We start from the raw sequence: 16,967 nt of genomic DNA, 5'->3' as shown, positions 1-16,967 counted from the left end.
TAGAGATATGGATCTATTTAATTTGACTAATGAAATGGCTTTTGATAGAGTCGCATGGAGAAAAAGGATTTATGTAGTTGACCCTGTTTGATGGGACTTAAGGCTTGGATTGGTTTGGTTTAATTATATGAATCCGTGATCCTAAATCGATCCAATTCGTGTTTAAATGGTTGGTTCGGATTGGTTTTACAATTTAAACGGATTGGATTGGTTCCAATTTTTCAAGAACCGTAAATAACAGATAGGTTTTGGTTTTACTCCAATACAAACCAATCTGAACCATGTTCACCCTTAAATCCAGCCACTCAAGCGGCGAAACAAACATGGCCTTAGGATTTGTTTGATTAGATAGATTATAACATAAGATTATGATTATTAATCCAAGACTCATTCTATTCTTTGGTTACAAATTTTATTATTCAAATTAGATTTTAATGACTATTCTATTCAATAAAATTACCAGTTTTATTAATCCTATGACTAATAACGTAAAATATACATATAATTAAAATTACATATTTTCATATCAATTACAAAACAAAGGTGAACAATATATATATATATATATATAAAACTCACTAATCTAATCCTATACTAATTTCATAAATAATTAACCACTAACTATTAATCTTGGGGAGTTTTGGGTACCACCTAAATAAGTTGTTTATTAACTTATTTTTGTCATATTATTTCTTCATCTTTTTTTTTAACGTATTTTTGTAATAAATAAATAAATAAATCCAAAAAGAAAGCCATACTAGTAGCTAAACGGAAAATTATTAAATATTTTTAAAATATCACGTCTCTATATTTTTTTGACTAATCATTATTTATCATGTTTCATATATTCTTCACACACTCAAGATAAAATCATAAACTCCTCATTTTTTTAACCAATTATAATATCTAAAGCTCCACCTGACCGTACTCGTGTTGCAAGAATATCCAATAACTTCCCTAATTGAATCTGTTTTATTTTATTTTATTTCTTGGGAACACTTCCCTAATTAAACATGGCCTACGATTGGATGATAGATGGGGGTGTACTAGGCAACCAAAATTAGTCAGCGTCATTGAAGCATAGCCACGGAATTGTATGGAACGGATGACCGTTTGGGCATCCGCATCATCTTCCGGGCCCCACATTCCACCCTCGCCCCCGTTCCCTCCAGACTCCATCCCAACCCCAACACCAACACCAACAACTCCAACGCCAACTCCAACTCATCTGTCCATTGTTTTCTTCCTTTGTATTCTAAACTCTTCTCTGCGTGCAGGTTCTCTCTCTCTCTCTCTCTCTCTCTCTACATATATATCAGAAGTAGATAGAAGGGAAGCAGTTGTGGAACATTGAGTTGAATCGGACGGCGAAGGAGAGAGAGGGAGAGAATAAGCATGGCCATTCCGGGGACGAGGACGCGCGTAGGCAAGTACGAGATCGGTAAAACCCTGGGTGAGGGTAGCTTTGCCAAGGTCAAGTACGCTAAGAACACCGAAACCGGTGACAGCGTCGCCATCAAAATCATCGACCGTGACCGTGTCCTCCGTCACAAGATGGTCGAACAGGTTCTCTCTCTCTCTCTCTTGTTTAATACTCTTATAATAAGCGTATTTTTATGGAATAATCGTTCTTTTTTAATTTATCTATGACCTTATGTTTGGTAGAAAAGAATAGAAATGATTGTGTAAAAAAAAAAAATTGTAATTTCTCTCCTCTTGTTTGTTTGGTTAAGCTCTACAAAAAAATAAATAAATAAAATGATACAATGTTGGTCTTTGGTCATCGGAATGAGGTATGACTTAATTATTGATTTTGGCTTGGTTATGATATTATAACTCATTGTCATTGTGATGTTATTTGGTTATAATTTAAAAAAATTTGGTTATATTATAACTCCTCTTTTTTTTTTTTTTTCTTTTTATATATATATATATATATATAAATTATGACTTGTAAAAGATTTAGTTATAGTTATGATTACTTGCATATGATACTATAAAGTACTACTGCTTTTTTATTAAGAATAATTTTTTGTGAATAATTTTTTTTTTTTTTTTTTTTGGAGGGATAATTATTGATAGTTTTATTTTTTTTGTTTTCAGATTAAGAGAGAAATTTCTACGATGAAGTTGATCAAGCATCCTAATGTTTTAAAACTCATCGAGGTATCAATGCAATTCGATTTTATGCAATCACTGCAGTTTATATTTGCAGTACAATATTTTCTTATCAATGTGAATTTAAAAAGGTATGTTCATAGTTCACATAGCATATGTGCACTCCCAAAATTTATGCTCAAATAATGATCTCATTACAATGAAATGGTTCTGCAGGAACAGGACAGTTATTGATAAAATTCTCATAGTATTTTTCTAGGCTAAACCGCATTCAAGATTCGTGTGATGCCCTATTCAAAATTAACACACCTTTATTGTATAATTTGATTGTCCATAATGGTACTCCCTTATTTTAAGATCATGAAAACAAAAATAAGTTTGAGATTTTGAGGCTAAACTAAAAGTGAAATGCTTGCATTTTCAGTATGTATCTCTGGTTTATTTTATGAAATCTGAATAGTGCGCTTACTCAGGCTTGGGAAGGAACAAATCGATGTGTCAATTGAAAAAAATGCATTAATTGATATGAATGTGGATGCTTGTGACCCTTCATACTTTTTGTTTTTTTGTTTTTTTTTTTAAACTGTACAATATAATCAGTTCACCAGCTTGTACTTATATTTGTCCATTTCACAAATATGATGGTTTAAGTGCTTCATGCTTTCCATGTTAATGCATCCTTTTTCTATGCTTGAAAATAGGTTATGGCAAGCAAGACAAAGATCTACATTGTGCTCGAGTATGTTGGCGGGGGCGAGCTTTTTGACAAAATAGTAAGGCATTGTTTTTTGAGCTTCTACTCTTTGAGCACCTGTAATTTCATTCATAATATAATCAATTGTGTAATGCATTACATCTTAATTTAGGCATTTGCTTATGTCATGCTTACCATTTTGTTGTGGCAATGTGTTCTATTGAGGCTCATTTATGTAAATCATGTGGGTATCGAGTCTTGTTTTTGTATGATAATATTCCCTTGTTGACCCTTTTATGACTAGGCCAAACTAGGGAGGCTAAAAGAGGATGAAGCTAGGAGATATTTTCAGCAGCTCATCAATGCTGTAGACTACTGCCACAGTAGAGGCGTGTACCATAGAGACTTAAAGGTTTAACAAACTTTCTTGCATATTTCATTAATTAATTAATATATTTGTTCTAATTTTTTCCTATAAAAAAGAATTTATTATCAAACAGTAATTTGGTTTCTTTGGCTATCTATCAGAAATTTGCATTAACCTTCATCTTTTGCAGCCCGAAAATCTGCTTCTAGACTCATTTGGTGTTCTCAAAGTTTCAGACTTTGGATTGAGTGCATTTTCCCAGCAAGTGCGGGTAAGTATTATGTGAGTTTGCAACAATTTCCTCATCTAAGAGCAGATTTTTAGCAGGTGGGTGTTAATAAACTGAACGTTAACTTTTTAAAAGTGGTTGCAGCACTGAGTCAATTTTTCAGTCTATCTGGTTTACTAAAATCACCTAGTCCGGAAGCTACCTTTCCAGCCAAGAGCAGTGCCCTTTTCTGAAAGGAATCCATTAGTTTTTCTTCTGTCCTTCAGTGGCTTGTTCATTTCTTGTTTCTATTAATTTGGAAATTAACTTTTTCTTATGTTTTGTGTCTTTCCCTTCCCTCTTTTTATATTAGTTTCCCCAAATGAAGGAGGCAGTTTAGTTTTATTAGTTGACTTCTTCATAAGATTCTGTATCATGCATCACCTAGATTTTGACACTTTGAAAACATTCAGTGACCATTTTTTAAGACTTGATCTAATCCACATTGAGGTTATATGACCTCAATGTCATTCAGACACATAAGTTATGGATTGCCTTAAACATAACCCTCATTCATCAATATAAGGTAGTGTTGTGGCTTTGCTTAATCAAAGACTGACTGCCTTTTTTACTGTAGGAAGACGGGCTGCTTCACACTGCCTGTGGAACCCCAAATTATGTTGCTCCTGAGGTATCAATTATGATGTCATGGAAATGGATGGTCGCTTTGATGCAATTTTTTTCTCCTTTTCTTATTAGTTTCTTGCATTTGTGATACTTCTTTCTTCTTTTTTTATTTTTTATTTGATTTTCTCTTTTGTATTAGGTGCTCACCGATAAAGGTTATGATGGTACAGCAGCTGATATATGGTCTTGCGGGGTCATTCTGTTTGTTCTTATGGCTGGATACTTACCTTTTGACGAGCCGAACCTCATGGCTTTGTACAGGAAAGTAGGTTTCAAGAACTCTGCTACCTGTTTTCTGATGCTTTGAAATTTATTAATCACATTATGAATGGACTAACTGTTTTTCAGATCCACAAGGCCGATTTCTCTTGTCCATCGTGGTTTTCATCGAGTGGAAAAAAATTGATTATGCGTATTTTGGACCCCAATCCATTGACTGTGAGCTCCACATCCTTTCCTGGTTTAAACTTCAATGAAGATGCACATATGAAATCTTTTATTTTCTTGTTAAACTTTGGCTGTTCTGTTGCAGCGAATAACAATTCCTCAAATCTTAGAAAATGATTGGTTCAAGAAAAGTTACAAGCCACCACAATTCGAGCAGGGAGAGAATGTGAACCTTGATGATATAGATGCTGTTTTCAATGACACAGAGGTAGGACGTTCACGTTTCTTTTTTGAGTTAGCTTCACTGAGAAAGTTTATTTTAAAGCTAGATCCCAGTTTGTCTTTTTTCCCCAGTGTAGATCCCTTTGCAAATGATATCATGACAACAGATGTTATTAAGTTTGTTAGATGCCTAGGTGGTTTTAACTGGCAATATTGCCAACTTAAAACGAAACAATGATAGTGAGTGTGAGTCCTATTTTTGAAGCTATCTGTTTAATTTAACGCAGGAACAACACCTTGTAACAGAAAGGAAAGAGAAACCTGTATCCATGAATGCTTTTGAGCTTATTTCCAGGTCCCAGGGTTTCAGTCTTGATAACCTGTTTGAAAAGCAGATGGTATGTTAGATGAGGTTTCTTTGTTTTTGAATGATAATATTGCTTTCTTCTCTTTATGTATGATTAATTAGATGGTTCTGTATTTTTCTTTCAATTTAAGGTAGAAATTAGAAACTAGTATTGCTGGCTTAATTTCTCTCCAATGCCCAAACTCCAGGGTCTTGTTAAGCGAGAAACGCGCTTTGCTTCCAAGTGCCCTGCAAATGAGATTATGTCTAAAATAGAGGAAGCTGCAAAACCTTTGGGTTTCAATTGTCACAAGCGAAACTACAAGGTCTTTCTTTGTGCATCTTGATCTGGTTTCATCAAATTTTTATGACTTTTTTTATGCTAACATCTTCAAACAGGTGCTAGTTTGTTTATTTAATCTGGACCAAAAAAGTATGAAGTTTGTGTGTTTATATCATTTGAACTCATGTGACATCTCATTATTCCAACTATTCCAGATGAAGTTACAAGGTGATAGCACTGGCAGGAAAGGCCACCTTTCAGTAGCCACAGAGGTAATGATTAATAACTGGTGAATTTAATTTTTGCTCTATTTTAGTTTTCACCAATAGCACGATACACGGTTGCCATTTGTCTGTTTGGTTGGTTCAGGGATATTTTTTCAACTCAACATCTGAGATCTATATATACTTCAAATTTTACATCACGTTAACTTGATGTGAACATTTGATTTTGTTCTAGTGTTTTACAATTTTAATTTAGGACAACAAAGCCCCCCCCCCCCCCCCCCCCCCCCCCCCCCCCCCCCCCCCGGGGCGGCTTTTTTCTCCCCAAAATAAACTTATAACCGTACTCTTCTGAAAAGAAAAGCATTAGAGGTCTTTGGCCATATGACAGACGATAAAATCATCTCAGTTTGTTGCACATTGGATGAATTGAGTGCATTTTGTTTTTTCATAGTATTTCATTTGAGTTTTTATAGCATTCATTTTAATTCATGAAAAAATACTTGATTCATGCCCACATGGAATGACATTAATTTGATGGCCATTTCCTTACTGTCTTTTGCTTGTCATTGTGAATCTTTTTTGTTTTGGAATCTTTGAATATAGTTTTCTTTTGCTAAGCACTTCTAGATTGCTGTTATTGGTAAACAAAAATGTTTTCTCATTGATGCTTCCAATATGAATCGCTATCCTGTTTTTCAACTTCAGGTATTTGAAGTAGCTCCGTCGCTACACATGGTGGAACTACGCAAAACAGGAGGTGACACACTGGAGTTTCACAAGGCATGCCAAGACTTTTATTATAATACTTTGCAACACATTTATGTGAAGGAACTTTTTATTTTATTTCCAGGGTTATTAGTTTGTGTTGACTGTTTTTGGTTTTCTGATTTTCCAATCGAATGACAGTTCTACAAGAACTTCTCTTCTGGATTAAAAGATATTGTGTGGCACTCTGAAACAATTGCTGAAAAGCCAAGGTTATCTCTCTCTCTCTCTCTCTCTCTCTCTCTCTCTGTGTTTTAGTTTGTTGTTATGGATACAGCATCATTTAACTCTGGTTTACTTGCACAGGTCATAATGAAAGCTTGCCATTTGGGGTCCATCTCTTAATTTATTTACCAAATCTGTTTTTAGCCCATTTTACACCCCCAACCTGTGAATTGTCAATGAGAAGGTGGTCCATGGAAGTCATGGATATGCATGAAAGATATTATTAGCAAAATGTGTGGTTGTGATAGATTTTAGAGGTTTGTGCAAAGGGCCAGAAACATTTAGGCTATGTTTGGTTGTGTTAATAGAAACAGATATGGTTCATAGATTAATCTTCCAATGTGGACATCTCAGTTTTACACCTTTGTAAAATATCAATTTGCAGGAGATCATCTTGTGTGTCATTTATGTTTAACCTTGAGTTGTAAAATAAATTCCCTTCCGCTGTATACATTTCTATATTTTATTTTGTGGGCTCTAGATCGAGTTCACAATAAGAATCGTTCATATTATAAGCTCAACAATAAAAATAAATTGTGCAAAAAATCAGTTTCATTAGACATCATTAGATTCATAAATAAATTATATTTTATATTTTTAAATAAATTACAACTATAAAGCTAAATTTTTCATTTTATAAAATAAAATATGATTTATTTATTTATTCATTAATATCTAATAAAGTTAATTTTTTATACAAATAATTTTTACTATAAAATTTACGAAAAGAACTGTTCAATTATTGTTGAGAGCATAGAGTGAGACCCATAAGACCCATAAAGTTAAATATGAAGTATAATAGGACAACCCTGCACTGCATGAACTTAAATGGCAAGCCGACGTTTCGGTTCGACCTAAAGTCTAAAATATTAATCGTTATAATTGAAAGTAAAGATATCAAAGTAAAATTTTGTAAAACTATAAGGTTGACAAATATAATTAACACTTTAGTTTGAATAAAAAAATAATTAACACTTTAGTAAATGATAATGTTACTGTAATCATATTTTTGTAAATATATTTTGTTTAGTATTTTATGTATTACTATTGTATTAATTTAATAAATCCTACAAATATCTATTAAGAAAAATTGCATTTAAATAGAACCAATTTAAAACAATTACATTTAAAAAAAAAAAGGGGTAAATTACACTAATACACTTTGAGATTTGGTCCAATTACATTTCATCCTTGATATTTTGGAAATTACATTCACACTCTTGTGATTAATAGTCTCATTCTACAAATTCTCTGCTTATATAAAAATCAACAATTTCTAATAAAAAAAATAGCAAAAATTACATTGGAAAAAAAAAGTAAAGGAAAGAAAAAAAAAAAAAAAGAGAAAGTAAAATAAAGCAAGAAAAGAGAGAAGTTCAATATCTTCATTCCGTCTAAATAATTATAATGATAAGAGATTAGTGTAATTTTCCAAACGTTAGAGGGTGATATGTATTAAATTCAAATCTCAGAAGGTGTAAGTGTAATTTACCCATTAAAAAATATAAGTGAGTTTGTGTCCGGTGAGAGTGAAAGTTTTTGTATTTACACTTTTATAAATGTGTAATTATTTTCAATTGTTGTTTAAATTAATTTTTTTTATTTGTCATTAGTACAATAATAATACATGCAGAACAAATAAGGAAAAATTATAACAAAAAAAAAAAAATCTCAACGTTTTACCTTTGTAACAAAATAAATCATAAATTTTTAATTTTTAATTATCAACGAAACATAGGTATTTTAGTTTAAACACAATGAAAATAGCCATTTTAGATGTTTTATGTATATTTATATTAAATTTAATAATTAAAATACTATTTTTTATTAATTTTAAGTAACGAAAATAAATAAATAATTTAGATTAAAAATAAATCAAAATATTAAAATTTAAATTGATAAAATAAAAAATAAAAATTTATTTTCTTATACGGTGAAACTCTATATATTTTTTTTGGTGGTAATTATCTTAATAAATAATATATAACATATATATATATATATATATATAATCATAATAATATTACTATTCAAATATAAAGGTGACTATGACATGAATGATGAAACAAAAAGGTTGCATTCAGGCTACAGCTACCTTTGCACGTGTTTCATGTGAATTGAAAAATAATAATGCTACGTAATTCTAAAAAATATAATTATCATAATTTTTAATTAATTGTGATTGATTTAGAAAGAAAAAAAAATAATAATAATAAAAATTCATGATTAATTAATATTATTTTGAAGGTCATGAGCTCTCTAGCTTTGGGAATACTAAGTATTTTTAATTAAAAAATAATAAATTAATTAATCAAGAAAGAATAAGAAAATGTTGCATTAGTAAGTGGTGGGGACCGTAGATTCCCCTGTCCCAAGTCGTTCCAAGGGACCACCCTCTCCCAAAAGCTCAACCAAAGCCCATTTTAATGAAATTGAATTTTGGCCACAAATAGGAATCCGACAAAAATATGATATCTTCGGAACAGTAATAATGATATCCTGGATAGCATTATTATAAATAAAAAATATTAATATAATTCTAATTAAAAAACTCAATCAAAAAACTGATTATTATTTTCATAATGTTTCATTTTGTTTTTTGAATTTAGGTTTGAGGGTTGTTGTGTCATATTTTGGGAGATTTTCTCGGGTCTATTTTGATTATCTAAATAATTCATATTTTAAGATTTATCGATTTTGTCATTCATGAAAAGAATCAAATTAATCGGATATATGCAGCCTCGTGATCAAGTCTTAATTATTTTTTACAAAAAATATTAAAATCATGTTAATTGTTTATTTTACGAAAAATAAATGTGCTTTTGTTATGAAATTACAGGTTTTCAATCAATTTGATTTTTTACATGGATGATTTACTTGATGAACCTTACAATATGCATGATTTGATTCATTAAAAAATGCCCAGAACAAAACTTCATAGCCTTAGAGTAGCCTGTTGTGCCCTATTCCATGAATTTAGGATGACAACAATATACATATATGTACAAATTGTAAACATAAATTTTAGAACATAAACCTTACACTTTGGATCATTTACCATGTGTATTATCAAGAAATCAAGACAAAATGACATACCTGAATCCATTGATGAACGGTTAAACCGAAACGTGATTATCAATGAACTCTTTGTTATTGATTATGTTATTGCCTTCTAATCCTTTCCCCTTTGGTGCCTTATGTTTCTCCTTGAGAGGATTTAGGAAAAAAAATGGCAGTGTTCTTATTTCCACCTGAGAAGGAATAGGGACCATAACCTTTTAAAGGTTGTAATTGGTTTTCAAAACTGAAAGGTTGTGGAAATTCAAAATGAATGAAAACCAACTTTAACCATTATTGGTTTTAATTTCTATTTATTGGTTTTCAAAACTGAAAGGTTGTGGAAGTTCAAAAGGAATGAAAACCAACTTTAACCAATATGTTTTAATTTCTATTTCTGCCCCTCATAGAAATAGAAATTATACAACTAGTATCTACACATTAGGTCCATAACACATATACCCTTAAGCCTATTAACTAAATTGAATCACTTAAATTGTAGGCTTCTTATAAATGATAACACCACATTTAATTATGTGGTCCCATTGAGACATTATCTAACAATCTCCCACTGGACCACATATGTATCCTGAAAAATGTGCTTAACTTTAGTGAGTTCAGAAATTTGTTATCATAACTTGAGGGTATCCAAACAATCTTGTCCATTAACTATATTAATATAGGATCAAAGCGGTCTTCGTTACATCAATCGTAACTCGACCCACCAATGGTCACGTATACTAATACAGCTAAATGACATAGATCAATCATGGATGCGTAGCATGGAAATTACATGTAATGTGATCCATACATGCCTATTTCCAACTGGTCCTACTTAACTTTATTGAGATCAATACTTCACAATACGTAACAGAGCGTAATAAACTGAATATTTCATTTCTGCAGAAATTAATCTAATTACATAGATAAAACTCAAGACTGACATAAAGCAGTAATATAAATACAAACTCCCACTAAACCAGAATGTTCTCAAATAGAACAACACCCATCTGAGCAGTGTGCTCATGAAAGACCTTGGGTGGTAGTCCCTTCGTCAGTGGATCCGCTATCATGGAGTTTGTCCCAATGTGCTCTATGGAAATCTGTCCACTCTGCACTCTTTCTTTTACAACTAGGAACTTAATATCAATATGCTTTGATTTTGTCGAGCTCCTGTTGTTATTGGAATATAAAACTGCAGACTTATTGTCACAATATAACTTAAGTGGTCTTGCAGTGCCTTATATTCTTCATTCATGGCTTCTATCCACTTATGAGAGTTGGAACTTTCCATGGCTTGACGAAAGTTGATTGGATCATCTTTCGACATTCCATTTTCTACCTCATGTTCCTGGAGATATACAATATAATCATCTGAAAATGCAAATCTCCTTTCTCTGGTGGATCGCCTTAATGACACAGATTCTTGAGGTTGAGGTTGTAGAGTTTGTTCCTCAGGAACAATTACCTCATCTTGAATGGGGGTTTGAACTATATTATCTTGAACAACATTGTCTGGTTGAGGATCCGAAATTACTTATCGAGCAATGACAGGTATAGGAACCTGTGATTGGTCAAAAGTAGTAATAGGAAGTGGGATTACTCCTGCTTCCTCCTCAAAGACAATGTCTCTAACTGGATTTCTCCTCCCAAACTCAACATCCTCAAAATACCTAGCACAACATTAATACCAAGCCTTTGGGTAGTGATATTAACTGTAAGTGGTATTCTTGTTGTAATGATCAAACATTGACAATAAGTTATGTCAAATAACAAATCTATCTTTTGATGGATTTATTATTCACATTAGGTTTTCTTGACAATTGGCACATGTTTATCACCACAAAATGTGTGTGTAATTCTGCCAAGTCTTAATCATGTCTTTGAACCGATAAATACCCGCATGAGATACACAGACATGAACTTCAAAACATTCCATATAAAACAATCTAGACAAGAGAGATCACTTTTGTGACATTTTGTTTGAATTGACTTATATTGAGAATGTTAGAAAATTAAATTTCTGTAGACGTTGTATGAAATTACATTAAATTTAAAGATTTCTAAATTTGTGACCCTGTATATGTTATATAATCTGCAGCAATTCCAATTATATATATACATATATAAATAGAATTGACGGGTCCAAAAAACAAATAGTTTTTATTTTTTATTTTTATGATGTTCAAAATTAAACCGATCAAATCGCAAGATATATCTATATATATATAAATACATGATGTTCATCCATTTGAGAGAAAAAAAAAACTGCCCACCGAATCATTTTACAATTCCAGAAAACAAATTGCCATTTTTACAGAACAAAACAGGAAAAAACATAATTTACATCCATAAGAAAATTCAGAATTTGATTCTAGGAAACTAAATAAAATGAATAAAGCATATCAATTCTGATAAGACACATGATATGCATGCTTTGATACCAATTGTCAACATAAATTTCAGAATATAAACCTTACACTTTGGATCATTTACCATGTGTATTATCAAGAAATCAAGACAAAATGACATACCTGAATCTATTGATGAACGGTTAAACGGAAGCGTGATTATCAATGAACTCTTTGTTATTGATTATGTTATTGCCTTCTAATCCTTTCCCCTTTGGTGCCTTATGTTTCTCCTTGAGAGGATTTAGGAAAAAAAAATGACAGTGTTCTTATTTCCACCTGGAAAGGAATAGGGACCATAACCTTTTAAAGGTTGTAATTGGTTTTCAAAACTGAAAGGTTGTGGAAGTTCAAAATGAATGAAAACCAATTTTAACCATTATTGGTTTTAATTTCTATTTATTGGTTTTCAAAACTGAAAGGTTGTGGAAGTTCAAAAGGAATGAAAACCAACTTTAACCAATATGTTTTAATTTCTATTTTTGCCCCTCATAGAAATAGAAATTATACAACTAGTATCTACACATTAGGTCCATAACACATATACCCTTAAGCCTATTAACTAAATTGAATCACTTAAATTGTAGGCTTTTTATAAATGATAACACCACATTTAATTATGTGGTCCCATTGAGACATTATCTAACACAAACACCAAATATTCGTCCAATGCGTACTCCTCATGATCAAGTTTAACCTCCTTCAAATGGTGTCGTATACCTGAAAACACAATTCAGGTGAGCTTACCGGCGAGTGTGTGCCAGAAAACCCTTCCGATACTTAAGTTAGCTTTTAAGATCAATATGAGAAAAATTTCTCTAAGAATTATGTTGGATTAGGTTAACTCCAAGCCTTTTATATGTTCTGCAAAGCAGAATTCTAATGACTTTAATTCTTATTCGTAGAATCCCACTAAGAATCAATCTCTTAAAGGACAGTGTCCATCCTTTAACACCCTGATCGCCTAAGTTCAAGTGAAATGGCCTAGCTCCCAGGTTGTTAACTTGATCAAGCACACCATTGGCTCGGTTGCACATCAATCGTGTAACCGCTTATGGCTAATGACTGACTAGTAGAACCGGGCTAAAATCGAACATTGACATCGTGTTAAGTTTGTTCGGTTCATGCCAAGGTTGAAACCACCTTACCAGTCAAAAACTTAACTAGACCAGTCTATCTTGTGTTAGTCCACCCGAAGTTTGTATTCCAAACAATTGGATCTTCCTACACGACAAACATCTCAAGATCAATTCTGCTCGGTCAACACGATACCAAGCTGTCTGTTTGGTCGACGGTAACAAGCCGTTTCTCCGGTCCAACATCTTTTGTCTGGTCTAAACTTTCATCCCGACTAGCCTTCAGTATAGCCCAAACCTTCAAGTCCTTTAGTCATCAAACTAGCCCAAAACTATGTCTCATACTAATTTAGCCCGGCCCACTAGCTTAGTGTAAATTACCCTCTCAATATGCATTAAAGTTTAAATTAACTTGAAAGATTATTAAAGTTACCAATTGATTGAAGCATTTCCGTGCCATGAAACCAGGGAACACAAATGAGTAGCATGTGCAAATGTCACTCCAAATTAAGCCTAGACATTGCTTGCAACTTTCGTTACCCAAAATAAATAAATAAAAGTTCTCAATACAGCACAACTGGTACTCACCAACATGACACCTAAGAATCTAAATTCAAAATTATTACAAACATACTCTACTACTATTACACACACACACACACACACACATTTATATAAATATATACACAAAGAGGTAATTACTATTACTATTACAATTCCTGTTCCTATTATTGGTATTCCTAACAAGTCTGTCCTACCCCCAACCTCCTAATCAGAGCAGCTTTAATTCCATCCTCACTTGTCAACCCTTGTTGATTGGGAGCCCTAATCACCACATCTTGAAGCATGAGATCATTAACGCTAGACATGTTAGCATGGTGGACCTCCAATTCCAGATCACGAATCGCGTCCATTAATCTTGCTGATGGATAATTTGTATTCTCTGATTGAACCCTTATCAAGGCATCTGACCCCACAATCTTCACCTCAACTTCAACCCCTAGGGCCACTACCCCACCAAATGGGTTATTATTATTATTATTATTAGCCCTTGTTTGGTCCACCGAAGTGGTGGTGGTGGTGGTGGTGTTGGTGGCAGTGGTGGTGGTGCTCTGATTGTCAGTGGCGTCCGCCATTTCCATCTTCATCTTCTTACTGTTGCTACAATTATTAGAGTCTTGAATTTGAAGCTGTGATTTCAAATCTTCCACTTTATTTTTGAGCTCGTTGATGTAAGACACGGCGTCCGACAGCAGAGACGCCTTGTCCATCCTCGACACGTTGGGAACCACTGCCCGGAGGGCATAAAACCGGTGGTTGAGCTTCTCCCGCCTCTGCCTCTCTGCCTCCACGTGGTTCAGCGGCGTTTCTCTACCAACTCCCGGCTTTCTCCCCCTCTTCTTGGGGGCTCTCTGCTGCGGCTGCGGCTGCGGCTGCGGCTGCGGCTCTAGGATTGGAGTAACAAAAGGACAATCCGAATCAGAATGAGAATGCTCTGATTCTACATAAGAGCGTTTTTTTGTGTCTCCTTTGTTGTCTCGTTCGTACTCTTCTTGTTGAAATCCAGTAACTAAACCGATGTCAGCGAAAGAAATGTTGCGATCAAGAAACTGTATTGAATGATTTGGTTGCTTTGGGATGATGAGATCTGACCCAAACAGAGACTTGGCCTGGTTCACCAAACCCCAATTCTCTTTGATCATTTCGCTGGAACCCATTTCAAGAACACCACAAGAAGTGGGAATACAAACCAGAGTCACAATTCCATGGATCTGAGCTTCTTTAGCTCTCTCACAGTTATAAAACTGAAGTTGATGACCACCGGTTAACCAAACCAGAGACCCAGAACTAAAAGCCTTCCCGGGAACTCCATCTCCGGCCGAGAAAGACCTTGTCAAAGACATGACATAGAACCATTCCGCATCCGTGACATCATCATCTTCACTGCAGTCGATGGTTGTTTCGTTGACATTTTCATTGATCATCATGGAAGCTTGTAAGCCTCTCATGAGTTCTTTCCTTCGCTCGGCAACGGAGTTTTTATTAGTAACTTTGTCTTTGTTATTGCTTCTGGTTCCTTGGAAATGGCCGTCTCCCCAGCTGAGGAAGAGGCGGCGGCCATTGTGGTCGTTTGAGGATTGCCAGAAAATGGAATAAGACCACCACTCTGGCTGATTTTGGACGATGAATTGAAGCCTTTGTTGGAGGGTTGGTGGGCTTTCATGGGATGATGAGACAACTGAAGAGGATGAGGATGATGATATGATTAATTCATCCATGGTTTGTGTTTATGTTTATGGAGAGAGACAGAGAGAAAGGGGTGAATTTTGATGACGAAGAGAAAACAGTGTTTTTGGAGAGTGGAAGGAGTGAGATGAAGAACAAAAGATTCTATAAGAGTATCATGGCAAAAGTAGTGGTTTTGGTTTGTGTAGGGGGTATGATATTGTCTTGTGTTGGGGGGTGAAGTGAATGGTGATATCCCCACTTTATGTTTTGCTTTTATTTTATTTTTTCTAAGTAAAAATTCAGTGTTGGTTGGGGATACTTATAGATGTGTATGTTGCTTAAATACACAGATAGAAGGAACAGAGTAAACACAATCAGGGAGAGAGAGGTGTGGTCCTAGTATGGAGCATCCATACTTTCTTGGCAAAATTAGAAATCAGTGTATATTTTTAAAAATAATATTAAATTAGTGAGAAATTGTATCAATTTTAATAATTAAAATTTTAATTTTTTTCTATGAATTTATATATAAAAAAATTATGAAATTACCATTGATTTATAATTTTTTCCTTTGTTCCTCTCTGTTTTAAATATTATTTTAAAGCTTTGATATGATAATTACAAATGTTTTATAATAAAAAGACAAGACAAACATAATAAGAAAGAAACTTTAGTTTGAATGATATATAAGTTTACATTTTTAGATTCACTTTCTAGATTTAGTAATGTATCAAGAGGATGATTGATTAATAATTAAAAAATATTTAACTATTAGCTAATTATTTTCTTAATATATTACTAGGTCTAAGGTGTTTCAAATCAATCACATAAGAAAAGAAAAAAAAATTAAAAAATGAATATTTTTTTTAAATTATTGAGAGACCAAAAAAAATCTACATAATGAAAATATAATTTTCTATTTAATAAAAATATCACATAAATAATACTACATAATACTTTAAAAATATTTAATAATTTTTGTATCAATTAATAAACTTCAAAATATTTCTGATGCAGACGTCACCTATCACCTTATTGACATAACAATTAATAATAAAAAAATTTATAAAATTGATTAATTTAAAGTGTGGAGGGTCCAATTGATGTGTCTTTTGTTGTTTGTTGGGCAGCAGAGAGGGCACGTGAAGGGAAAGGGATGGGCCAGAGACTGACGGGCCAGACCGTATACCAGTGGGATCGGGTCTCCTTTTCTGTTTGCCTTAAGCACACCATTTCACCTCACATGTACATATCAGCAATGCTATGGGGAAAAAAATAAGACAAATTAAGATTTGATTTTTATAATAAAATAATTTTTTTATTTTTATTTTTATTTTATTAATTTAAATATTTAAATTTTAAATTATTTTAAATTTAAGTTATTTATCTATTTTTGTTAAATAAAATTAATAAAAAATAAGTATTTTAGTCATTAAATTTAATGAATAAGGGTATTTTATATCTTATATATATATATTTATATATTTACATTGAGTTTAATAATAAAAAATATACTTTTTTTTTGTCAATTTTAATTAACAAAAATAGGTGAATGGTTTATGTTGAAAATAAATCAAAATATTATTATTTAAATTGACAAAATTGAAACTCATGATTTATTTTATTAGAAGGCTCAAATCTTGAATTTATTTTTTATTATTTTTT

At 32.7% G+C, this 16,967-nt stretch overlaps 2 protein-coding genes across 2 annotated transcripts; one reads left to right on the top strand and one right to left on the bottom strand.

Annotated features, from left to right (window-relative positions):
- The first annotated feature begins 857 nt into the window (after positions 1-857).
- CIPK9 (CBL-interacting protein kinase 9) lies at positions 858-6,978 on the top strand. Its single transcript, XM_028266420.2, has 15 exons — positions 858-1,566; positions 2,104-2,166; positions 2,820-2,891; positions 3,117-3,224; positions 3,370-3,450; positions 4,025-4,078; positions 4,214-4,339; positions 4,423-4,512; positions 4,607-4,729; positions 4,971-5,081; positions 5,239-5,355; positions 5,528-5,584; positions 6,245-6,319; positions 6,446-6,516; positions 6,611-6,978. Exons 1-15 carry the CDS (start codon positions 1,396-1,398, stop codon positions 6,615-6,617), a joined length of 1,326 nt encoding a protein of 441 aa, XP_028122221.1. The 5' UTR covers positions 858-1,395; the 3' UTR covers positions 6,618-6,978.
- A 6,615-nt stretch (positions 6,979-13,593) lies between these two features.
- Positions 13,594-15,808, bottom strand: LOC114319413 (transcription factor bHLH14). The gene has a single exon (XM_028266421.2). The coding sequence runs from the start codon at positions 15,350-15,352 to the stop codon at positions 13,814-13,816; it is 1,539 nt and encodes a 512-aa protein (XP_028122222.2). The 5' UTR covers positions 15,353-15,808; the 3' UTR covers positions 13,594-13,813.
- Positions 15,809-16,967: the final 1,159 nt, after the last annotated feature.

This window comes from Camellia sinensis, chromosome 5, assembly GCF_055761805.1.
Source record: "Camellia sinensis isolate YWXY chromosome 5, ASM5576180v1, whole genome shotgun sequence".
Taxonomy (NCBI): Eukaryota; Viridiplantae; Streptophyta; class Magnoliopsida; order Ericales; family Theaceae; genus Camellia; species Camellia sinensis.
This window is presented reverse-complemented; position numbering and strand designations above follow the sequence as displayed.

What these genes read in the sequence shown, in the direction of transcription:
- CIPK9 (XM_028266420.2), top strand. Translation starts at nt 1,396, where the DNA reads ATGGCCATTCCGGGGACGAGGACGCGCGTAGGCAAGTACGAGATCGGT. An exon ending in GCGAGCTTTTTGACAAAATA is followed by an intron (nt 2,892 to 3,116) that starts GTAAGGCATTGT and finishes TTTTATGACTAG; the next exon opens with GCCAAACTAGGGAGGCTAAA. An exon ending in GTCACAAGCGAAACTACAAG is followed by an intron (nt 5,356 to 5,527) that starts GTCTTTCTTTGT and finishes CAACTATTCCAG; the next exon opens with ATGAAGTTACAAGGTGATAG.
- LOC114319413 (XM_028266421.2), bottom strand. Translation starts at nt 15,352, where the DNA reads ATGGATGAATTAATCATATCATCATCCTCATCCTCTTCAGTTGTCTCA.